The sequence below is a fragment of the Mizuhopecten yessoensis genome, unplaced genomic scaffold (assembly GCF_002113885.1).
Source record: "Mizuhopecten yessoensis strain PY_sf001 unplaced genomic scaffold, ASM211388v2 scaffold5141, whole genome shotgun sequence".
In the NCBI taxonomy this organism is placed as follows: Eukaryota; Metazoa; Mollusca; class Bivalvia; order Pectinida; family Pectinidae; genus Mizuhopecten; species Mizuhopecten yessoensis.
Window position 1 is genome coordinate 1,286,473 of NW_018405900.1, and position 26,347 is coordinate 1,312,819.

Below are 26,347 nucleotides of genomic sequence, written 5' to 3' on the forward strand. Positions count from 1 at the left end.
AGAACGTCAATGTCATCCTACTGGAAGACAAATAACTTTAATGTCACCCTAGTGGAAGACAAGTAACTTCAATGTCATCCTAGTGTAAGACAAAGAACTTCAATGTCATCCTAGTGTAAGACAAAGAACTTCAATGTCGACGACAAAGAACTTCAATGTCATCCTATTGGAAGACAAAGAACGTCAATATCATCCTAGTGAAAGACAAATAACTTCAATGTCAACCTAGTGGAAGACAAAGAACTGCAATGTCATCCTAGTGGAAGAAAACGAACTTCAATGTCATCCTAGTAGAAGACAAAGAACTTCAATGTTATCCTAGTGGAAGACAAAGAAATTCAATGTCATCCTAGTGGAAAACAAAGAACTTCAATGTCATCCCAGTGGAAGACAAAGAACTTCAAAGTCATCCTAGTGGAAGTCAAAGAACTTCAATGTCATCCTAGTGGAGGACAAAGAACTTCAATGTCTCCCTAGCGGAAGACAAATAACTTCAATGGCATCCTAGTGGAAGACAAAGAAATTCAATGTCATCCTAGTGGAAAACAAAGAACTTCAATGTCATCCTAGTGTAAGACAAAGAACTTCAATGTCACCCTAGTGAAAGACAAATAACTTCAATGTCAACCTAGTGGAAGACAAAGAACGTCAATATCATCCTAGTGAAAGACAAATAACTTCAATGTCAACCTAGTGGAAGACAAAGAACTGCAATGTCATCCTAGTGGAAGAAAAATAACTTCAATGTCACCCTAGTGGAAGACAAGTAACTTCAATGTCATCCTAGTTGAAGACAAAGAACTTCAATGTTATCCTAGTGGAAGACAAAGAAATTCAATGTCATCCTAGTGGAAGTCAAAGAACTTCAATGTCATCCTAGTAGAAGACAAAGAACTTCAATGTTATCCTAGTGGAAGACAAAGAAATTCAATGTCATCCTAGTGGAAGTCAAAGAACTTCAATGTCACCCTAGCGGAAGACAAATAACTTCAATGTCAACCTAGTGGAAGACAAAGACCTTCAATGTCGTCCTAGTGGAGGACAAAGAACTTCAATGTCATTCTAGTGGAAGACAAATAACTTTAATGTCATCCTAGTGGAAGACATTGAAGTTCTTTGTCTTACACTAGGATGACATTGAAGTTTTTTGTCTTCCACTAGGATGCCATTGAAGTTATTTGTCTTCCGCTAGGGAGACATTGAAGTTCTTTGTCCTCCACTAGGACGACATTGAAGTTATTTGTCCTCCACTAGGATGACATTGAAGTTATTCGTCTTCCACTAGGGTGACAATGAAGTTATTTGTCTTCCACTAGGGTGACATTGACGTTCTTTGTCTTCCACTATGGTGACATTGAAGTTCTTTGTCTTCCACTAGGACGACATTGAAGTTCTTTGTCTTCCACTAGGACGACATTGAAGTTATTTGTCTTCCTCTAGGGTGACATTGAAGTTATTTGTCTTCCACTAGGGTGACATTGAAGAGACAAAAAATTATCTCCATCTCCTATTGCAACAATTTGAATATTTTTGTGTTTCCTATCTTTCATGTCTTCCCTCTTTTCTTTTTACTTTCTCTTTCCGGCGATGTCTATTTAGACACTCGTACACCTGGCTATTACAGGGATGTTAAGCCACAATCAAACTGCATTTCATATGATCGTAATCATTGATAATTCAAGGTTCAATTCAAAAGTATTTTGTGCAGAACTTCGGACATGTAAGTTAGAATACTCAGCAATGCTATGTTCGTGCAAAAGTAATTCTGTTGGTCTCATCGCCTTGCTTACTTACCAGGGAGGAGGACGTTGCCGTCTTAACCTGGACGAACGCTCAACATTAAAGCCGCAAGTGAGGCATTGCCAAGAAAGGCTCTAGGATATAAAAGGTGTCTCCAAATAGAGGGCACTAAAGCAAATCCCCAATTCTGCTGGGAGTTCACTCATTAGTCGCCTCCTACGATAATGCAGTGGGTAACAGTAGATGTATTATTTTCTCGATCCCCGACCTGCAGGGGTGGAGTAATTGATAACTACACTATGTTGTTTCTACTGAATGCTAAAGAACAGTCCTTTTAAGCGGATGAAAGGCATAGTTTGCAAAACAATTTCATGAAATATAATAAAAACAGTTAGATATTAAGTAAGAGCAAGAGGCCCAGAGGGCATGTATCGCTCACCTGAATATTTAAGCAGTCATAGCAAAATATTCTCATTAAATATTATATTGCACTACAAATATGTCCCACGCAAACTTTGTCATCTCCGTCTGTTGAAACTACCATCCAAATATTATTATAAGATTCTATGCTTTTTTATTCTTCTTGACATATTTTCCCCTGTGACCTTGTCATGTTCCTCCTCAAATTGGTTAGCTCTATTTAAAAAAGCTACCAGCCAAATATTATAATTTTATGCCTTTCGATTATTCAGAAGAAGTCATTTGATGTTTTTGACATATTTGACCCCAGTGACCATAAAAGAAGGTCAAGGTCATTTTCATTCTCAATCTTTGCCGGGCTCTATCTCAGGAAACCATCAGTCAAATATGAAGATTATATACCTTTTAGTTCTTCAGAAGACGTCGTTTAAAGAGTTTGACATATTTGACCGATGTGACCTTGAAAGAAAGTCAGGGTCATTTCCATTCTCAAAGTTTGTTTGGCTCTATCCCAGGAAGCCACCAGCCAAATATAAAGATTCTATACCTTTCAGTTCTTCTTCAGAAGTCGTTTGAAGCGTTTGACACATTTGACCCTTGTGACCTTGAAAGTACATCAATGTAGGTCAAGGTCATTTTCATTCTCAAACTTTGTCGGGCTCTATCTCATGAAACCAACAGCCAAATATGAAGGTTATATACCTTTTAGTTCTTCAGAAGAAGTCGTTTAAAGAGTTTGACATACTTGACAGCTGTGACCTTGAAAGTAGGTCCAGGTCATTTTCATTCACAAACTTTGTCGGGCTTGATCCAATGAAGCCACCAGCCAAATATGAAGATTATATACCTTTTAGTTCTTTAGAAGAAATCGTTTGAAGTTTTTGACATATTTGACCCCTGTGACCTTCAAGGTCATTTTCATTCACAAACTTTGTCAGGCTTCTACCACCGAAGCTTTTAGCCAAATATGATGACTCTAGGCTTGTCCGTTCTTCATAAAAATTGCTTAAAGGAAAAGTTGACGGACGACAACGGACGACGGACGATGGACGCCCTACCATGACATAAGCTCACTCGCCCTTCGGGCAGGTGAGCTAAAAATCAGCTTTGCAAACTTAATTAATTACTATTCCTTAAATAACTGGGAAACTATTCCACACATCATTATCATTCGAGGTGTAACTATCTAAAATGTCCTTGTCTGAAACTGTAATTAGATGTTTACCACTGGGTGTTGCTCTAGGGAGAGGACATAAATAGACAATATCTGATGTTCATTCCTATTGACTTCATTTTGCCAATAAAATATTTTGATATCGAACTTGAGCTGTGTTGATATACATTCTTATTGATACTCTATGTCGATATAGTGAAAACACAGTCAGTAATAATTTGTTGTCTCAGATATGTCTTAATATTCGATTTACCTTATTCTTTGTTCCATATACTTCACTGTTTCGTATGTTTATGTCTTGGATTTTGATTTAATTTTATATTTCTTGATAAAACAGCATCGAGTTGCTTTATGTTCAACTTAAAACGTGTTCGTTGAGTTTCATGTATCAAGTATTTTAATACATATATCTCCTTAAATTTTATCAGGTTTCGGTTAAACGAGGAAACGCATATGGTTATTTGTTCGTTACATTGCACCTAATGCTCTTTGGAATCCAAAAGCATGGTATTTGGAGTTGAACACGATCCTAGAATTATCAAGGCTATCATGATACATAATAAAGCATGGTTTTTGGAGTTGAACACGATCCTAGAATTATCAAGGCTATCATGATACATAATAAAACATGGTGTTTGCCTGTATCTCTCGGGCCGGACGAATTCAAAATTTAAGCTTCTTCCGAACTTCTGCCTCCATACCAGGTTTCATGTAGTAAAAGTAAGAGAAGAAACAGGGCTGATAGGATGTATGATATTAGATAGAGATATAAGAACCATATCAATTGAAGTTGATTTTTTTTATTTGGTCAACTTATTTCAACATAGAAATACCTGAGGTTAGCTGGTCAGGCAGATTTGGTAGCTTTTCTCTGCATTTTTTGGAAACTTGATTTCTCCGTGTGTGTTAATTGTAGTAGGGTTTGTAATTAAACAGGTCGATAATGCATAATATGATATAAACTTTATTTATTTTACAACAATAACGTAGCAAGTTATGTAAACTTATATTAATCACTCCTGTGGCCCCCAATGTTAGCGCGCAGGAGGTCTGATCTGGGAACCGAGCCAAAGCCGCCTATCAAGTGTTCCACCCGACCAGTCAATTTCGATTATGAAAGAACTAGTCGATATAAATATCCAACTGAGTTATTGGTAGTTTCGCCGTTCTAGGTAGTTCAACGCATTTTCTGCTGGTTAGAGATATGCCTTTGAAAGACATTTCCTAAATCATTGAAGTAAGAAAGTCCGCTTATCAGGTCACACCTACTTCATATTGAGATATATTTCATATACTAACAATTGAATAACAAAATCATAAAACACAGAAAGTCAATCAAACAGAGCTTTATTTATTTTTTGTCGTCAACGTTTAAAAACATTACTCGTTTACATATATTTCACGAGAGGTACGAACAAGTGTAGAAAATACACATTTCAATAACAAGAATGTACACTGTTTATTGCGTTTATGGTGTTAGCATCAGCTGATCATCACTAATTCTCTGCCCTGAGTTGTATGTGAGGACTACTCATTCCGGATGAACATTATAACGTCACTTCCGTGTTGCATCAAACGACATGCAGACCCCCGATGCTACGTCAGTCACAATCTGTAATAAAGGTTACCTCCCTTGATCAATCTGTATATAACTATTTTCCACTTGGAAAATTAAGTCAGTTCATTCACAATAAATCACTCCTATATCGCGGAACATGTATTTGAGTTATACAATTTTGTACTCGAGCAGAAATAGCACTAATGCGCAAAGTTGACATAATGTGCAAAACTTGCATAGCATGAAAATACAAGGTACTTTGTTGATCAACGCAATGAATTGATCTTCCTCTGTGTATATGATGCCAGCACATAATTTCTACTTAATCGAGAAAGGAATATAAGTTAAGTTAACTACAACATACTATTGTTTGTGTCTTTTGATACCTACTGATTTCATTTTATTTGGAGCGGTCAGGATCCTCTCGGTCCTAGTGACAATCTCTTTGTCTTTTCCTAGCAACATTGTTGTGGCTATTTCCACGAGTCTATCCTCAGATTCTAATGTCGGCTCAATCTACAACAGAAATAGTTGGTATAAAATTTATCAATTTGAAGAAAAAAACCCGGATATCAACAATAATTACCAACTTTGGTATAACGTTGAAATGTTATTCAACCTATTTGTTATTTTTGCATGTTTATGTTTTCTTTTCTCTTAATGAACTGTTAAAACCCTATTGTCATAAATACAATAAATCGCTACCTCTGTTTCCTGCGCTACTCTCCATTTACCTTTATAAACGGTCCATGGACTAAATCATTTGACCTCTCGAGATCATTGCTATCTATCTCATAACAAGATTACGGGTCATTGTGCGGAAAGCTACACAGTTGCAAAGAGTTGTATAATATAAATAGTTGATCATCTCTTAGAACTGGCAACAATAAAACAACGGCAGTTATTCGTCGACTTAAAGTAGTTGAGATGACCAAAAGTCAACAATTTACACGATGCGTTCACAAAGATAAAAGAAGACGTCAAGTCTAAGTAATGTCACGTTCTCACATCGCGAATGTGGGTACATTTGTAGTGACAACAAAACCACAATGCACTCTAATGAGCTTAGCCAAAAGCATCGACCTTCATATAGCAAAACGAAATAGTATTATTCACTGCGAGATCCTGACGGCGACCGTGAAACTATCCAAGGTTTCATCAACCTGCATCTTTGGAAACCCTGCATGCGTTGTAATTCTGTCCGTCAGTAGTTGACCTCTATCACGGAAGTCGTGACATTTGGAGCAATGCTCTTTTAAACAGTGTGAATGTTGTCTTACACAGAATGTTGAACCGTCAATTCCCTTTTCCGGTGGGTTTTTAATTCCAAGTTTGAATTCGTGCTTGCTTTTGTTTTCCCCCATCGATATTTCGCAAACCCATTGTTCACCTTGACCGGAGTAGGTAATCGTCTCTTGCATCTTTTTGTAGTATTCTATCTCTTCAGGCTTCATGGCTTCAAACAAAATGAAAAATACGACATAATGATAATGTACGGAAATGAAGTAGGGGTGATATGTAAGAGGGCACGAAGTACACGTTTGTACATTTATATGTGTTTATATTATATTTATGGAGCAGGCAAACGAAGGTGTAAGGAGGTGCGTATACAGTACCTAGGAGAACATAACAAGTGTGAGTGGTGTGTGTGTACGTGTATGTGTATGTGTATGATCAATAACATTAAAATTAATTTATTTAACGAATTAACGAAGTCAATAATAACATAATTCGTAATATATCACTCTCATGACATAAAATCATGTGCTGCTCTTCTGTGAAATAAGGCGAAGGTTTGAGCGGTGGTACATTGTCCTTAAGACTCAACAAGCCCACTGAAAGAGACTATAGTCACCCTATAACTTAACTCCATGATAGGTCATATTCAAAGACTTCAATTAAAAATGTGTTCCATAGCGAGGTTTTATGAAGTTAAATTTTTCACCAAGGTCATGCGGAGCTTAAATTCTCTTTAACTAGTTGTGGAGGGGCATGCCGGCCTCAAAAGTAGATGATTGTTGCTGTGGCAATACGCAAAAATCATAGTAAAATGCCCGAGTTACATATTTTACCGGTATGTATATAAAACCAAGGGCCCTGTGACCGTTATGAAGACATCAACTTTATATAAAGTGTCCTTTCGTAACATTTAATGTTGTTATAGAAAAGCTAGACATGTAAACTTTAAAGCACTTTCAGTTTCAATGTTTATAACATGACTAGCGCATGCATAACATCACAGGCAGTTATGAAATGGCACATCCTCTAAAGTTCATTTGTCGATTTAGGAAACATAGCATGTTTTTGTTTTCTGCTCAAAAATATTACCAGGGATTTTTATAATGATTTAAGTCGTCTCGCATGGAACCATCTGTCTTATTTTGAGGCTAGTAAGCCTGTCTACAGCTAAGAGAAATTCAGCTGTGGATGACCTAGGTATATATATATGAACTTCAGATTGTATGTCATTTCATAAAATATATTTTTGTCGCTTAAGGGAATGACATGTTATAAGTCCGGTGAACTATTTTTATGAAGACATCAGCCTTAATGTCTTGTTATTGACTACGTTACTCACTCTATGGGACATTTTAATAGCCAATGTGCAAGTTCAATATATCCAAACTACATATATAAGTTCTGATCTTTACTTGTGGTGTTTGAATATAACCTGATTGTGATGGGCTTACAAATAGAAGAATACTTGATGATGTGCATATTTTTATTGGAAAATCCCGTCGTTTTAATTTTTATATGACTTAAAGCCATGATGTTAAACACAAATATACTATATATTCTATATTTCATCCAGGAGATTCTAGTTGAGCATGACTAATGTCTATTACGTGTACTTATCTTGACATTGTAAATAATTACACTCTAAATGTATTAAATGAATTTATTATTTTTAATTGTAACAGTTGTTGGTAGCAGTGACCTGTGCAATATATGCACATGGACTTTTGGTCTAAGCCTGCCAATATCTGTCTATGATAGTGTATATATATGCTGAAATAAATGTATTTGTACATGTACTTGTATGTGTGTGTAAGTGTGTATGAGGTGTGTGAGATGTTTCCTTCATGAGTTACTTCCCCTTAGCCTTGTGTTAATATGAATCATTTTGTGTTATTTTTTTCATTTGCAACATGTCTAAAATATTATGTCTCCTTGTTTATTCCACTTTGGCCATTTGACGGAGAAAATTTATATAGGCTTTGCCTGTTATTCAACGACATCTTGTCAATAAAAATTGATGAAATGAAAAAAGATGAATATAACCTATCAATGGGTTGCCATCTAGGGCGACTAGAGCCACTTCCGGGGGGCTTGTTGAACCTTACGCAAATCGATAAAACATTCAAAGAGTTACTTACCCACAGCTTTGCAGAAGTTGAGAAAATTCTCTGATTTCTCACAACGATCGTTCATCTCCCATGATCCGAAGAATTTTGTCATGGTGGCAGTTAATTCAAATGATGTCTACTACTATAGGACCAGTGTTGTAGAGGCCCGTTTAGTTGATACCAGTCGAAAGTTTTCGGTTAAAACAAACAGTATAGAGTATTCACACATGTGTCATGCCTCCGATTTCGACAGTACAATTTACTGTTGATAATTTTCAGCTCGAATGTAGGCTGTAGACAATGGGGATTTCAGATATGTGAACTGTATTATATCAGGTCAAGAAATCGATAAGTTTGAATAGGTTTAAGCTCAGTAATGACAAAGATTATTAGTGTGTGTGTGATTAGGTATACGGCCATAACCCGTCACAGTGACCATGTACATGTATACATAGCCTCGGTTAAAATATGGGACGTAATTTGAAGCTATTCACGATAAAATTTAAATATAGAACGTGTTCAATATGAGCTACTAGCAGTCTGGAGAAGTGAATACAGATATATTAACCTTAATCTGTAGTACAAGTGTCTGTACGTGCAGTAGTGCTTGGGTAGACGGTCTTGAACACCCGCTCGTGTTGTAATGACCGAACTATTTAAAAACCTTTACCGCTGACAAAGACGCACACACATACAGTATATACATGTTATAAAACAGGTATCAACTTGATGACATATACACATGTTTGAATCGTGATATGTCTATGTCACGTTATAATTCTCAGGATTTTTTTATTCAAATGGTTTCTTTAATTCACATGAAGTTACCCTTAATTGACCAGCCTTTTACAGCTGGAAATTTGGGAAAAATACGTTTAGTTTCGCTTTTTTCTGAATTTTTCCGTTTTCAATCATCACAATACCACTTCTCGCCATAAATAAATCTTCAGATATACCTTAGAATCAAAATTGATCTGCTTCAAACATTGCAAAATTTTGAGTCTACATCTTTTCTTTTTTCACTTACATAATATACCTTTGGTGGTGTATTCCTACCAATTTTATACATGTATATGCAATGGCTGTTTCAAGGAAGGTATTCCAAAAACAAGTACAAAATGAAATTAAATACATATATGTTCAAAGATTGCTAAAAATACATGAAAATTTGATTTAAAAAACACTCGGAGATGTTTAAAATAGGATAAAAATATACATTTTCTATAAAATTTTTTACTGCCAACGGGTGAACCAATTGTTGCCATTACCCTAAATGCTGAACGCAAAATAACAACTACCATTTTATGGACTTTTGTATTTCGCGGCCTAAGGACAGAACCCATTGCCTTCCTCACCTGGGCAAAAGTTCAACAAAAAAGCCAAAAGTAAGGTATTGCCAATTAAGGCTCTAGTACATAAAAGGTACATTAGTTAGAGGTAGAGAGAAATATCTGATCCAAAATATTGCAAACGATGCAGCAGATCGATTTGTGACTTTTGCGTTCCGAAGTAGAGGTCACAAAATGCAATCCCAAATTTTGCAAAGAGTTCCCTCATTACTCGCCTCATACGACACATGCAGGTTTATTCTTCTCCCCATCCCCGACCCCCAGGGGTATGTAGCAGGTGGAATATGCCTTCATGTATAAAACCCTTCATAACTACAACGATATCTTTTGTTAACGCTGTAATTTCTGCAAATCGTGCCAAATATGTAGTTTTCCCTCAACACGGCTGGCGCTGCGAATGAGTCCCGAACATTTGCAATGAGTAAATTTCTATGTTATTTCTTAAACAATGTTCTGAGTACAAAAATGCAAAGGTTAATTTACTGCTGATCTAATCAATAAAGCTACCTGGTCAGTTGTGTTCACAAAACTCATTCGCGCAGCAGTTATGCAATACATCCAACAATAAAGCTGTTCATCTATGTAAAAAAACCTACGTAGTAGGAAGTATCTAGCGTTTTAACCACAGTGGGACAAAGATTTTAAACAGAATGTGTCATTTTAACGTTCATTTACTTTATTATATCAATTTCTTTTTACAAAATTCTTAAATCGGTATCGCTTTGGAAAAATAACATGATAAAAGACGCGGCAAAACTAATTTTGATATCAGAAATAATGTTTCAGAGTGAATGAAAGTATTAAAATCAATCGTATAGAAATAATAACAAAGCGTGTATGCGTACTATTGTGACGCTGTATATGTATTAACGGATGTAGAGGATTAGGTCTAGATCCGTGTAGGATTAGGATCCTTTAATTCACCCAGGGGTAAACGAGTCTTGATTTTGTTCCAGTATACCGACATTTAAGTGCTAATGACAATGGATAAATGACGTGCTAATGACAATGGATAAATGACGTGCTAATGACAATGGATAAATTACTCTAGACAAACTGTGAAACTATTTATGTCACAAAGATTGCATATGCTCGCTGATATCGTTTGTTTATCACAGAAATTCTTTGGAGAACTCATTCAGTATATTTATCTATGGAATAAACACTCCGTTGTGGGTATGCATCTGTGACAAAGTCGGGTTCCTCCTCTGGATTTGTGTATAAACTGCTGAAGTGTGTGTATTAAACAGGATATACGATGTCTGTGTTTCAAGGCAAATGGATTGATGACAAAACAACAGGAGAATCAGAGAATTTTGATGGATTTTGCGATGCTATGGGTAAGCCTAAATCATGTACATTAAAAGCTTCGATTTAATGCCCTTGTTTTATTGCCACTTCGCCTACCGTTAGCACATATCAACGTCCCTCTTCTTCTGTATACATTTTCCCTCATTTTATTGTCGAACATCTGTATAACGCGAACATTTCTCTGGACAAAGTATAACGAGGTTTTATTAGTATTATAGTTCAATGTCCCGTTTACCTTTCCTTCGGAACTCCTTTATACAACATTTTCTTCCCCCGATTAATTATCAAATTTTGTTTTAAAACAGCAAATTTTCTCTAGACAATAAATGGCAGTATAACGCCAAAGCTTCTCCGGACAAAATTACTGTATTGATATACTCCAAAGTCCATACAAATTCCCTTATACGTTTCCCTCGATTTATTGTCAACCTACTTTATAACGCCACAATTTTATCTGGACAAACGGTGGCAGTATAACGAGGTTTTAATGTAAATATTTCGTGGTTGACATAGGCGTAACATCGGATGGGAAGAACATGTATAAGGACGTGAAGATGGGTATTCAATACATTGTGGAAGGGGACACGTGGACATATGACCTCACAATTGGAGACACTGCGCAGGCGTATACACTACGAATTGGCGTCACCAATCAGGAAGATGTTGACATGGAAGGAAACAGAATCGTTGTATGTATAAGTGCTTTGTAAACTTTTGATATCTACAAATGTACTACCGAAATCAAAGGGGCCTGTAAAACCAATAACAGGATATATGTATTGGTCTTATCATAATGTGTCAAAGTCATTATTACAATGTAGAGTCTTATAGTTCTTCCTACACGTCAGGATATGTATCTGGGAGGTGTGGTTGTTGTTACAAAATGTATACAGATAATTTAATTACTTCCCTTGAACTTCGAATTACCTCCCCTTTTGTTTTCCCCAAAAAAAACACCCAGTTGCAGTTGACCGCATTTTATCAAAAGAAATTTTCATAATTTATATGAATTTCATTGTGCTGCAAAAGTTTCGGCAACACATAGGAACAGGAATTTTAAATTTTACGAATTATTTATGTCCACCGCTATATTTATACCATACAGCACCTGCTGTTTTTACCATTTCATGTTACCTTTCTAGGGTGTATAGGCTTTCTCATTTTACACCTGCTGTACACACCTAGTATATTTATTGAATAGAGGTTTAAAAATAAAAAGCCGAACTTTCTCTTTATTGATGAGTTTAGGTACTACATTTCCGCTAATTTAAGAGTCACTACATGTAATAAGTCCTACATGTAACACTTCGTTCCGCTAAAATTTGAGTTCGCTGAAATAAGAACGCTTACAGTAATACCAATTAACCAAATTTGTTTCCAGACTACGCCCACGTTAGAACAGCCAAACAAACTTGTCGAATTGACTGATACCTGGCTACCGTCCGGACAGAAGGTAACGACCCGGATGGAGAGAACCGTTGTCGGGGACACCATGAATTGTGTAAGTACATTATATACATGTACATGCAGTTTTCACATTGTTGCAAGGTTGGGTGATGCTTACATAGTATACTTGTATATCACAGTTAATTTACACATGGTAGTATACAATGTAGACAGATTAATGTTGGTTTCTGGGGTTGTGTGACCAACAATGTATACAGTTATATACAGATACATAAAGATACATACACGTACAGATATATACACTACCTTGTACCTACAGGGGTATAGACAAAACACAGATACATACAATGTACACGTACATATATATACACTACATTGTACCTACAGGGGTATAGACAAAACACAGATATTTACACGTACATATATATACACTACATTGTACCTACAGGGGTATAGACAAAACACAAATACATACACGTACATATATATACACTACCTTGTACCTACAGGGGTATAGACAAAACACAGATACATACACGTACAAACAGATATAAACAAATGCGTAAATGTATATACAGATAAATATATATATACGTACAGTACATACAGGTACATATAGATACATACAGGTACATTTATAAATACACCACATACAGATACATACACGTACATATAGATACGTACATGCAGATGTATACTATATATACAGGTATATACGGATACATACACTACATTCAGATGCAAACACGTATATACAGATGTATACACTACATAAAAGATACAAACATATACGTACAAAATGTACATGTGTATACAGATACAAAAGTACATATGCGTACAGTACATACATGTACATACATGTACATACATATAGATACAGTTGTGTGACCGTACCAGGCACCAATAATTGCGTGCGCACATCGTGCATACATCGTGCACACACACCGTACGCGTCCACACATGGTGCGCACAACTGTGCGATTTATCAATCGTTCGCCCCGTTGTGCGCTTCTCTCCGCACAACTGTTCGATTTGGTACAATTGGTTGGTCAATATTACGAAATAAAAACAATCCGGAAGGCTCGTATAGAATATGGAAGACTGTATATATACATTTCTCATCATATTAATTAGATTATGTTCAATTTTACAATGCGTGTTGCACAGTCATTACAGTGACCGTTAGACTGTCAAGAACGGGTTTGTACCCAGAAACAGAACATGTATTTTTACCTGGCGACATATGCATGTGGATGACATAGATAGCCGATATATGATACCGTATGACCGTTATGAAAGCACAACTGGATGTTGAGTATTTGGTATTTGCATTCGTTCTGATCTATAGCTCCCCTTCACCTGGAGTTTCACACCTTGTCGAGTTACGTAAGTGCCCCGGGTGTGGAAAAACTTCGGTCTAGGTACATGTAAAAAGTGGCTATATTTACCAGTATATGGGACGGTGTCAACATGTGTTATACATGTAATTGTACATGTGAAGATTTGGATCGTTTAAAAAACACCGAAACACCGTTTCTGAATTTAAGAAAGTATACAAACATCAGCTAATATAAGTAGGTAGAATATAGAAACATACGTTAACAATCAAATATATCTTTTTCAAACACGAAACCGTAAAATATTGTTAAGCTATTCTTCAATTTACACCAAGGACGATTGTCATCGCACAACTTACAATGTACGTCCATCGTCCGTACAAATGTACGCAAGCAACAATCGTCCAGATTTTCATCTTTTGCACATCGTGCACACACCATGCGCGCACACCGCGTAACGTTGTGCGTTTCCACAACTGTATATACAGATGCAAACACTACAAACTTATGCATACACACATATATATATACATGTTTATACAGATACATGCACGTACATACACTACATACTGATACAGACACGAACATACTGATAAACACTACATACAGATACATACACTACTTATAGATACATACACGTACATACAGATACATACAATATAAACATACCTACATTACATACAGATTAATACATTACATACAGATACATCCAAATCCTAACACGTACATACATATTCATACAGTTATGTACAGATACATGCACGTACTTATATATATATACACCCTACAGGGGTATAGACAAAACACAAATACATACACGTGCATACAAAATACACCACATACAGATACATACACTACTTATAGCTACATACACGTACATACAGATAAACACCCGTGCATACAGATCTACAGGGGTATAGACAAAACACAAATACATACACGTGCATACACGTATATGCAGATACATACACGTGCATACAAAATACACCACATACAGATACATACACGTGCATACGTTGGTTTCTGGGGTTGTGTGACCAAAAAGGTATACAGTTATATACAGAGACATCAAGATACATACACGCACATACAGATACATACACTCCTTATAGATACATCCACGTACATACAGATACATCCACTACTTATAGATACATACACGCACATACAGATACATACACTACTTATAGATTCATACACGTACATACAGATACATACGCTACTTATAGATACATACACGCACATACAGATACATACAATATAAACATACCTACATTACATACAGATTAATACACTACATACAGATATATACAATATAAACATACTTACACTACATACAGATTAATTCACTACATACAGATATATACAATATAAACATACCTACACTACATACAGATTAATACACTACATACAGCTATATACAATATAAACATACCTACATTACATACAGATTAATACACTACATACAGCTATATACAATATAAACATACCTACATTACATACAGATTAATACACTACATACAGCTATATACAATATAAACATACCTACACTACACACAGATTAATACAGTACATACAGATAGATACAATATAAACATACCTACACTACACACAGATTAATACAGTACATACGGATATATACAATATAAACATACCTACACTACACACAGATTAATACACTACATACAGATACATACATGTACATTGAATGTTGGAAGACAATGCAGTGGTCCGAAACGATTAAACAAGCTGTGTAGGCCGCCACAAGAAGTTTCACATTTATCAAACTCTTTTATTTTTTGTGGATGTGTTTTGCTAATCTGAATACACACTGCTCTTATCAACTAAATAGACAAGTACACGACTGTAATAATAACACTTATTAAACAGGTACCCAACCGTGTTCAAATATATTACCATCAATATTATACCCCGCCGTTTATCCTTTTAATCGATATTTCTATTTACTTCACGAAAACATTGATACCACTTTACCTGACATTTTAAGAAGTTTGAATTTTGTCCCCATTTTACTTACATTTATGATATGTTTAAACGTCTTCTTCTTTCTATTTACAGGCAATCACTCATCTAGAATCTGGACAAACAATGACATTTAACATGACACGTATGACGTCATAAGTATCGTGAAGTGAAATGTTCCATACTTGGAATTACAAACATTTTTTTATGTAGAAGTTTAAATAAAAAAGACATGCTTCAAAATAAAGAGGTGTCGTCATTGATTTGATATGTTATTAGAACTTTTCGAATAAAGAATAAAGTGGTAATGTTTGTCAGAGAGTAACGACATAGTGCCGTAGTCAGAGGTAGCGGCGTCCAAGATATACCGGCCTATCAGTACCCCCTGTGTGAGTTATAGTGAGATAGACCGGCCTATCAGTACCCCCTGTTGGAGTTATAGTGAGATAGACCGGCCTATAAGTACCCCCCGTGTGAGTTATAGTAAGATATACCGGCCTATCAGTACCCCCTGTGGGAGTTATAGTGAGATAGACCGGCCTATAAGTATAGTGAGATAGACCGGCCTATAAGTACCCAATGTGTTAGACCGGGTCAGAACAACAGGAATATAAGCTCCCCACGTGTGAATCCTGAATCAGAAATACTTTTTGTACTCGGCGATATTGCCCAATATTTAAGACTGACCTACAAGTACTCTATGTGTGGGTCCTGATCAGAAGTACTGGCCTATTGCCGTATGTTCCCCATATGAGAGTTCTATTCAGAAGTACCGTTGTATAAGTACCCCCTGTACATGTGTTAGCCCTGGTCCGAAGTACTGGGCTATATTGCCCAGTGTTTATGGTTTCGTTAAAAAAAAATATAACGTCCTATTAACAGCTCATTTAAGGACCTGCCTTCATGTGTGAAGTGTATGCGTGTTCTCGTGTGAATGCAGGTGACAGGGTATGCTTGTGTGCTTGCCACTTTGTGATAGCGCGGATTTGGTGCCGACTTTATAGAGCTATCTCACTGAAATGCCATGCCCGGTCATATTATGCTGAACGTTAAGCAGGGAATAACAACTAACATTTTAAGGATTTTGGTATGTCCCGGCCTGGGGACTGAACCCATAACCTTCCCAACCTGGGCGAACGCTCAACATTTAAGCCAAAAATGAGGTGTTGCCAAGCAAGGCGCTAAGAAATTAAAGGTAGCAAGAAGTAGAAAGAAAAATAAAGATCCCAAATATTGCAATGGGTGCAGCAGATTTATTTTAGTCGCTTTCGTGTCCTCAAATAGAGGACACCAAAGCAAATTTCCGATACTACAGAGTGTTGCCTCATTAGTGGCCTCATACGATAACAGCAGGTGTATTCTTTTCCCGATCCCCCGACTGCAGGGGTGTAGTGTTTATGACGTGGTTTGACTGAAGCTACCCTATGTGTGGTTCCTGATCAGTTGTACTGGCCTATTGATACAAGTTCGTCATATGAGAGTGCTGTTCAGAAGTACCGGCGTATATTACCCTCTGTGTTAGTCCTGGTCCGAGGTGCCGCCTATAGGTATCCCATGTGTGAAGTACTGCATGTGTGAACCGTAATTCTGAAGTACCGGGCCCGTATTCATGAAACCGTTCTCATGCTCAAGCATGGATTCTGTGCTCAAGCCAGCTTTCTTGTAACCCATCTAAATCATGTCAACGATCAAAAAGTAAAATTTAAATATTGAAAACAGTATTTGGCTTCAATTTTTTTCATTTTTTTTATAACAAAATAAGATCTTTTAAATAATTTATCACTGGAACAAGAAATTAGACTTGAGCACAAAATCCATGCTTGAGCATGAGAACGGTTTCATGAACACGGGCCCCGGACTACATTGCCAAGTCTTTATGACATGGTCTGACTGAAGCACTGACCTACAACAAGTACCCAAAGAGGGTTCTGTTCAGAAGTACCGGCGTATAAGTACCCAATGTGTGTGTTCTGGTCAACACCGGCGTATAAGTATCCCATGTGTGTGTCCTGGTCAACACCGGCGTATAAGTACCCATGTGTGTGCCCTGGTCAACACCGGCGTATAAGTACCCATGTGTGTTGACCAGGACACACACATGGGTACTTATACGCTGGTGTTGACCAGGGCACACACATGGGGCACTTATACGCCGGTGTTGACCAGGGCACGCATATGGGGAACTTATACGCCGGTGTTGACCAGGGCCCACATATGGGGAACTTATACGCCGGTTTTGACCAGGACACACACATGGGTACTTATACGCTGGTGTTGACCAGGGCACACACATGGGGAACTAATACGCCGGTATTGACCAGGACACACGCCTGGGATACTTATACGCCGGTGTTGACCAGAACACCGGCGTATAAGTATCCCATGCGTGTGTCCTGGTCAATACCGGCGTATAAGTTTCCTATGTGTGTGCCCTGGTCAACATCGGCGTATAAGTTCCCCATGTGTGTGTCCTGGTCAACACCGGCGTATAAGTTCCCCATATGTGTGCCCTGGTCAACACCGGCGTATAAGTACCCATGTGTGTGCCCTGGTCAACACCGGCGTGTACATGTACGTACCCCATGTGCGTGCCCTGGTCAACACCGGCGTATAAGTATCCCATGCGTGTGTCGTGGTCAACACCGGCGTGTAAGTACCCCATGTGCGTGCCCTGGACAACACCGGCGTATAAGTACCCATGTGTGTGCCCTGGTCAACACCGGCGTATAAGTACCCATGTGTATGTCCTGGTCAACACCGGCGTGTAAGTACCCCATGTGCGTGCCCTGGTCAACACCGGCGTATAAGTTCCCCATGTGTGTGTCCTGGTCGAAACCGGCGTTTAAGTACCCCATGTGCGTGCCCTGGTCAAAACCGGCGTATAAGTACCCATTCATGTGTCCTGGTCAGGAATATGTACACTGGCAATATTTACTTTCATTCACATTCACAATCGATCAAAGTTTTTGGTTGTCCGAACAAGTTCTGAAAACTTTCCATGATCGATAAGCAGGGATAAGGTATGATGTTTAAATCATATTGACATTATTATTAAGTAGTCAAGTTCAAGGTAGTCTTTACTCATGCTCACGTGTCATAGACGTGTCAGGTATTTTACCTGCGTTAGGATGGAAATGTCCCATACGTTTAAGTTAGTTTAAAGATTTATTTGGGGGTTTTCGGTATTATTTTGTGACAAGACACCTGTTATTACAATTTTCAAACTCCAACATGGCGACAAGGGCCAACATCGGCTCAGTTCGTTAGCAGTTAGCTTAGTTGATCCGACTAAAACGATTGTACATTTGTAAACGTTAACCATTCGGATCTCATGTTATTCTGTGTTTTTTATCGTGCATGTTATCACACGGATACATCATGTCCCTAAGCATACCTTTGGACATGCTTATACTAGATATTAAGATAAGTAATGGCGTCTATGTCAATATTAATAATTGGGAAAGGGCGTTTATAGACATTGCCTTTGGCTAATCCATTTGTAAACATTTGAAATTAATTTGAAATAAAACGGAACTAAAATAAAATATAAATATTTTAAGAAGTTCGCAAATCAATGGCGACCGTTATCAATGGTATACTTATATATTAGAATTTATACGTATGTAAGTGACCATTATTCAACCGGACACATTAATCGAGAGAAACCCAAAATATTTAAATGGTTTTGACATTTCTAATTCCAGATACTACATATTTAAACATAAAGGAACCCAAAACGACACAGAACAAATGAAGTTTATTCTTTACATTCTTCATAAACACGATGCTTCTCTTACATGTCATTGTTTTCAACACATGATAATATTCGGTTAATTGTCCTTTGGTTCTATTGTTTGGTGGCTGTATAGGAGTACGTGACACCTTTGCCTTTCACGGTGTGAGTCTGAAAAATGGAATGAAAAAGTATTCGTAGTCAATCATCTCTATATAAAAAAAACATGTAACATCAATGGTAAACAAATGCCCTGGTATTGTTACACTAAGCTTAAAATGTTTTATGCCAACCAACGAAACTGAAGAAGTGTTATCAGAGATTTACAATCTAGAGTCACCCTCTTGATTTAATTTTTTTATCAGGACATATTGGAGATAAGATATTATATATTTTATAATTACAATGAAATACGCAGTCGCACAGTCATTAGTCAATGACATCCAAATTAACACGTAGATTTATACAAAATAAACAATGTAAAACATAAAACAATAACGATCAAGTCACGACAAGTAGTGCTATATCACATCACATAAAGCCGATGATAGCAAAAGTCTCCGGCGGTGTTGTAACAAGCTTTCAATTAAACAAAATAATAACAGAACTCTCGGGCGATCTTATAACAAGTTTGCAATGTAATCTAAGGATAACAAACTTCTTGGGCTGTGTTGTAACAGACTTTCAATGTTGAACCCCACGGTAATTAAGCTCTAGGGCTATGTTGTAACAGACTTTCAATGTTAAACTCCACGGTAATTAAGCTCTAGGGCTGTGTTGTAACAGACTTTCAATGTTAAACCCCACGGTAAATAAGCTCTCGGGCTGTGTTATAACAAACTTTCAATGTTAAACAAAACGGGAACTAAGCTCTAGGGCTGTGTTAAAACAAACTGTCAATGTTAAATTAAACGGTAACAAAGCTCTAGGGCTGTGTTAAAACAAACTTTCCATGTTAAACCAAACGGTAACAAAGCTCTAGGGCTGTGTTAAAACAAACATTCAATGTTAAACCAAACGGTAACAAAGCTCTAGGGCTGTGTTGTAACACACTTTCAATGTTAAACCAAATGGTAACAAAGCTCTAGGGCTGTGTTAAAACAAACTTTCAATGTTAAAACAAACGGTAACAAAGCTCTAGGGCTGTGTTAAAACAAACTGTCAATGTTAAACCAAACGGTAACAGAGCTCTAGGGCTGTGTTAAAACAAACTGTCAATGTTAAACCAAACGGTAACAAAGATCTTGGGCTGTGTTAAAACAAACTGTCAATGTAAAACCAAATGGTAACAAAGCTCTGGGGCTGTGTTAAAACAAACTGTCAATGTTAAACCAAACGGTAACAGAGCTCTAGGGCTGTGTTAAAACAAACTGTCAATGTTAAACCAAACGGTAACAAAGATCTAGGGCTGTGTTAAAACAAACTGTCAATGTTAAACCAAACGGTAACAGAGCTCTAGGGCTGTGTTAAAACAAACTGTCAATGTTAAACCAAACGGTAACAAAGCGCTAGGGCTGTGTTAAAACAAACTTTCAATGTTAAACAAAACGGTAACAAAGCTCTAGGGCTGTGTTAAAACAAATTGTCAATGTTAAACCAAACGGTAACAAAGCTCTAGGGCTGTGTTAAAACAAACTCTCAATGTTAAACCAAACGGTAACAAAGCTCTCGGATTGTGTTAAAACAAACTTTCAATGTTAAACCAAACGGTAACAAAGCTCTCGGGCTGTGTTAAAACAAATTTTTCAATGTTAAACCAAACGGTTACAAAGCTCTCGGGCTGTGTTATAATAAACGTTCAACGTAGACTCCATCGATTACAAAGCTCTCGCTCGGTGTTGTATATAATAAAATGACAATGAAAACGCAATTACAGCGAAACAGTATTGTACAGTTGTTACATGTATGCACAACTGACATCTTAAATTCAATGATCCGCGCAATTTGATTTCTGAAAAGAAAAGTCTGGAATCACCAACTTCATATTCACACCATAAGTGTTATAACAGAAGTGTTATAAAGACACAGTGTGGTGTGTATAACAAAGGCTATTGGCAATATTAACTTTCAAAATATAAATGCGCAGAAAGTGTGCTTTTTCGGGACTATCTGTTAATAACGAGATACGATTACTTTTGTTGTGGCGTCCTTAACATTAACACAAATAACAATATAAAGGCACTACTGTCACATTCATGCTTGATCAAACTTACAATGGTCAATTTGTTTCCTTTGACAACCTTTGTTGTTTCCACCACCACACCCTTTCCATCTCCGGGTTTGTAGGTTTCTACCCATATACCATTCTCTATGCGGTAACAGAACTGAAAGAAAGAAAGAAAGAAATATTGGTGAATACAGTAACTCGGAAGTTCAAAAGAATCACCTTTAGTCTGTATACACATGAAACCCTTGAAGTTATATCTGATTACCGCTAAATATAACCATATGTAGGCAACTGTTACATGTTTTGATTAATTAATAAGTGAAAATTGTCTATTATTACGAACTTCTGTTAAAGTTATGTTCGAACTAGCGTTAATGCTTTGGAACATTGACATGTGATGTCTGTCCTTGTAAACAACCATTCACTTTGATTTGATAATATTTCAGACAAAACTGGCCACATACCAAGCACGGTTTTCCGTCGACGCCAGTTATTGTCACTTCCTTGTCCTTTTGGATACCTGTGTAAGTCTTTAAAACATTTCCGCCGATGATTACGTTACAGGTAATGTTGTCCCCGTCCTGGACATACTCTAGAGTATCCCTGATTGTGCTGAATTGTTCCCTTACTTTATCGTCCAGCCCTGAAAAACAAAACAACAACAATAATATAGATTAGTGATGTATCAATTACCACTGGTTTGGGGTTCGTTTGAGTTTGCTTAGTTTAACATCTCCGAAACAGCTAATTAAGGTCATGACGGGTGTCTATGGAAACACAAAAGTGACAAAAAGTTACATGGTTTTATTACAAATGTTGCAATGGGGCAGCATATCAATGTGTGCAGCACTAAAACCTGATATTACATAAGAGAGAGATGCGTGGTATTTTTTTAGAGTGTATTTCCTCGTTAAGAATTCACTGTCCCTAAATTCAAAATGTTTTCAAAAGATTAAAAAGTACCGTTAACAAATATATTACTTGGAAACATCATTTCTGAAAATAAAACCTTAACTTGTGGACAATCTTTAAAATATAGATATAGGCAAGAAAAAAGAGCCAATAACAACATGTCTTTATGTGTAAAATGCAACAGGGCCTAGCCAGGATAACAACATTGGACAACCGATCATTATATACTGTCGATTCACACCAATCGGAAAACATAATTAAAGGGGGGTTATTGCATGTACGAAAGAATACACATGTCGTGGAGTTCTAACACAATACATAGCAACGACCATGGTTGTTAGCCGTAGTGTAAGCCGAGACCGAATCCTTGAACTTCGACACGTGTCTATACACCGCAAGAGGCCGAATATGTCGGTCGACTGGTATATTATGCGTAATCACTGAGTCTGAATAGTACGCATGCGCCTAATTTGTATTGAGTGATTGTTAGACAGACCGACAGAATATCGATTGTTTGTACCCAGGTCGAATGCATAGTCATACAGTCAATTAAATAATGTGATCTATTTGATAGGAATTCAGAAATGAAATGGCACCCTCCAAGTCTTGATTGTAACTACAAGTCGAAGCGGATCAAAAGGTGTTATTTTTTTAATTGCTATTAGATCAGATGGTTAAATAATATGCGAACATGAAAGGCTTTTACATTGTATGATACAACGGTTACGGGTATCTACTTACGAATATCAAAGTTTATGCACAAACAAAATCAAACTATTGTGTATACACGGGTGCATACGGTTGTATTATGTGTTACAAAATGCAACTACATGTATACACAATCACATGTACTCCAACCTTTGAATACATACATGTATGTACTCTATTAACTTAACGATGCTTTCTTCAAACTGTCCAATTCACAGTTGATGAAGCGTATTACACAGACTGTCTCGCTCTAATATGTATCTCATATGCAATAAACATGTACATGGCGTGCATGGGGGGTATTAACAATGTATCCACTGAATTAAGTAGACACCTGCGACATCGTCATAATGGGATGAGTTACTACACTGCATACATGTAGGCACGTCCTTAAAAGGCCCTAAATTACCATATGACCATTTTCATAGCCTATCCCAATTCAACCCAGGGCCACTAACACTAGTACTATTTAGTGTGTCAACACCTGCTACATTTATATCAGTATGTCTGTATTATTTACTACCGATTTAACTGTTTAAATATGCAAAACAACCCTGAACACGCGTACACACATATATATTTGTATATGCAATACAAACTTGGACATATGTGTTAATCATCTACATTGTACATGTATCTATATCACAGCACACAAATGATTTAATATATTTACTTTAATAACTAACCAACATTATGGGTTATTTACAAATATAATATTACCAATAGCAATATGGTATTCTTCAAACCCCTTGTTTTTGCCGTGCTCCTGATCCGTCTCCCATTTCCCTAAGATTGCTTTTTCCATTGTAAAGTCTGCGAAGTGGCGATTATCTCGACTGGACAAGTATAATGAAAATCCACCACGCGCTGTGTATTATATAATATGAATTTCTGTGCATGCGTCCGGGGTATGTACCGTGTATACCTCCGTTGCTAGTTTGAGAGATTTAATTTGTCAAAACCAAGATAAATAGAATCTTTTACCCCATTGGGGATGAGATAGGAGAATCTCAACCCGAGGGGGAAGATTCTTAAGTTGCCAAACACGAGGCTTTGCCGAGTGTTTGGCAACTTAAGAATCTTTCCTCGAGGGTTGAGATTCCATTATCTCATCCACAAGGGGGTGATTTTTTTCTTTTTCTCTTACCCTGTTCTCCCATTGTGATGTCGTGCCATTGTGTTATGAATAGGGGAATCCCCCCGTCTCAACCCTAGGGTGGAACAAGGAAATCTCACACCGGTAAAAATGCGGATACACCTGTCCAGGGTAAGAGAAAAGACCATTCCGATCATGCATATTGGATGTTACGAGTCAGATGCATAGTCTCCATGTCTAATAATGTTAGGAAAGTCAGGTGCATGGTCAAGTTAAGTTAAGTATAGTAAAATTATTTGTAAGTCTGTTAAACAGTCTCTATTTGTTTAGCTCACCTGCCCGTGGGGCAAGTGAACTTACAATGTATGTCATGGCGCGGCGTCCGTCGTCAGTCCGTCGTTCGTCACTTTTTCCTACAAGTCGCTACTAGTCATAAACGACTGAACAAATTTCGACCAATTTATGACTAGTAGCGATTTGTAGGAAAAGTTGACTGAAATTTGGTCAAAAGCATCCTTATAGGGAAAGGGAACCAAATTTATAAATGGTGGGTCTGGCCCCCCTAGGAACTGAGGGGCGGGCCCCAATAGGGGAAGTATAGCGAATTCTTTAAAATTTTCTTATTCTGTAAGAATGATAGGATTAGTTCCATATCTTGTCTGAAGCATTCCTGGGTGAAGGGAAACCAATTTTGTATAAACCGTGGGTCTGGCCCCCAAGGGGCCTGAGGGGCGGGGCCCAATAGGGAACGCATAGTTAAATCTTTAACAGTCTTCTTCTTCTATAGGTATGAAAGGATTTGTTCCATATTTGGTCTGAAGCATCATTGGGTGAAGGGGAACCAATTTTGTATAAACCATGGGTCTGGCCCCCAGGGGCCAGAGGGGCGGGGCCCAATAGGGAACACATAGTAAATTCTTTAAAATCCTCCTTTTCTGTAGGTATGAAAAGACTTGTTCAATATTTGGTCAAAAGCATCATTGGCTGCAGAGGAACCCATTTTGTATAAACCGTGGGTCTGGCCCCCAAGGGGCCTGAGGGGCGGGGCCCAATAGGGAACGCATAGTTAAATCTTTAACAGTCTTCTTCTTCTATAGGTATGAAAGGATTTGTTCCATATTTGGTCTGAAGCATCATTGGGTGAAGGGGAACCAATTTTGTATAAACCATGGGTCTGGCCCCCAGGGGCCAGAGGGGCGGGGCCCAATAGGGAACACATAGTAAATTCTTTAAAATCCTCCTTTTCTGTAGGTATGAAAAGACTTGTTCCATATTTGGTCAAAAGCATCATTGGCTGCAGAGGAACCCATTTTGTATAAACCGTGGGTCTGGTCCCCGAGGGGCCTGAGGGGAAGGGCCCAATAAACAAATAGTAAATTCTCTAAAATCCTTCTTCTTTTGTAGAAATGAAAGGATTTGTTCCATAACTGGTCTGAAGCATCCTTTGGTAAAGAGTAACCAATTTTGTTAAAACCGTTGGTCTGGCCCCTGAGGGGCCTGAGATGCCGGACCCAATATAGGAAACATAGCAAATTCTTTAAACTCGTTCTTATTCTGTAGGAATGAAAGGATTTGTCCCATATTCGGTCTGAAGCATCCTTTGGTGAAGGGGAGCTATTTTGTATAAACCGTGGATCTGGCCCCCAGGGGCCTAAGTGGAAGGGCCAAAAGGGGGCAACTCGGCTAAAATGATTTAAGCGACTTCTTCTCTAGAACGTTGGAAGCAGCCCTCAGTAGTGGAGATTCAAATTTGTACAAATAGTTGAGCTAACCCCAGGGGGCTGAGGGGAAGGGGCCAAAAGGGGGCGATTTGGCTATATTGCTATAAACGACTTCTGTAGAAGTACGCCATGGATATCGATCATATTTGGTCAGAAGCATTCATGGGAGGCAGCGATTCAAAATTGTTCAAATGGTGGACTGCCCCCCCCCCTCCCGTGCTAAGGGGTGGGGCCAAACAAAGGCCCCACCCTTTGAGACATAGTTTCTGGGTCATAACTTTGAAATGGTTGATATCCCCACCCCAGAACTATATATACTAATGCTTGTCATAAAGAGACAAAAGTAGTCATGGTATTAGAATAGTCCCTGGGGTCTGACCGAAC

General features: G+C 37.6%; 3 protein-coding genes across 3 annotated transcripts; 1 reads left to right on the forward strand and 2 right to left on the reverse strand.

Annotated features, from left to right (window-relative positions):
• Window positions 1-4,664: 4,664 nt before the first annotated feature.
• Window positions 4,665-8,837, reverse strand: LOC110450283. The gene is made up of 4 exons (XM_021497740.1): window positions 8,270-8,837; window positions 6,173-6,348; window positions 5,283-5,408; window positions 4,665-4,946 (listed from the first exon to the last, which is right to left on the reverse strand). The coding sequence occupies exons 1-4, from the start codon at window positions 8,349-8,351 to the stop codon at window positions 4,890-4,892; spliced, it is 441 nt and encodes a 146-aa protein (XP_021353415.1). The 5' UTR covers window positions 8,352-8,837; the 3' UTR covers window positions 4,665-4,889.
• Window positions 8,838-10,533: 1,696 nt separating this feature from the next.
• LOC110450293 (fatty acid-binding protein 1-like) lies at window positions 10,534-15,908 on the forward strand. Its single transcript, XM_021497750.1, has 4 exons — window positions 10,534-10,928; window positions 11,413-11,588; window positions 12,281-12,400; window positions 15,723-15,908. Exons 1-4 carry the CDS (start codon window positions 10,847-10,849, stop codon window positions 15,783-15,785), a joined length of 441 nt encoding a protein of 146 aa, XP_021353425.1. The 5' UTR covers window positions 10,534-10,846; the 3' UTR covers window positions 15,786-15,908.
• A 3,460-nt stretch (window positions 15,909-19,368) lies between these two features.
• LOC110450284 lies at window positions 19,369-24,054 on the reverse strand. The gene is made up of 4 exons (XM_021497741.1): window positions 23,867-24,054; window positions 21,991-22,169; window positions 21,573-21,683; window positions 19,369-19,530 (listed from the first exon to the last, which is right to left on the reverse strand). The coding sequence occupies exons 1-4, from the start codon at window positions 23,949-23,951 to the stop codon at window positions 19,474-19,476; spliced, it is 432 nt and encodes a 143-aa protein (XP_021353416.1). The 5' UTR covers window positions 23,952-24,054; the 3' UTR covers window positions 19,369-19,473.
• Between the last annotated feature and the right edge of the window lie 2,293 nt (window positions 24,055-26,347).

Coding starts and splice junctions, on each gene's coding strand:
- LOC110450283 (XM_021497740.1), bottom strand. CDS start 8,351: ATGACAAAATTCTTCGGATCATGGGAGATGAACGATCGTTGTGAGAAA. Junction 6,349..8,269: donor CAACTTCTGCAAAGCTGTGG/GTAAGTAACTCT, acceptor TTTTGTTTGAAG/CCATGAAGCCTGAAGAGATA. Junction 5,409..6,172: donor TTGACGGTTCAACATTCTGT/GTAAGACAACAT, acceptor TTTCTGTTGTAG/ATTGAGCCGACATTAGAATC.
- LOC110450293 (XM_021497750.1), top strand. CDS start 10,847: ATGTCTGTGTTTCAAGGCAAATGGATTGATGACAAAACAACAGGAGAA. Junction 11,589..12,280: donor TGGAAGGAAACAGAATCGTT/GTATGTATAAGT, acceptor ATTTGTTTCCAG/ACTACGCCCACGTTAGAACA. Junction 12,401..15,722: donor TCGGGGACACCATGAATTGT/GTAAGTACATTA, acceptor TTCTATTTACAG/GCAATCACTCATCTAGAATC.
- LOC110450284 (XM_021497741.1), bottom strand. CDS start 23,951: ATGGAAAAAGCAATCTTAGGGAAATGGGAGACGGATCAGGAGCACGGC. Junction 22,170..23,866: donor AGAATACCATATTGCTATTG/GTAATATTATAT, acceptor TTTGTTTTTCAG/GGCTGGACGATAAAGTAAGG. Junction 21,684..21,990: donor TCGACGGAAAACCGTGCTTG/GTATGTGGCCAG, acceptor TCTTTCTTTCAG/TTCTGTTACCGCATAGAGAA.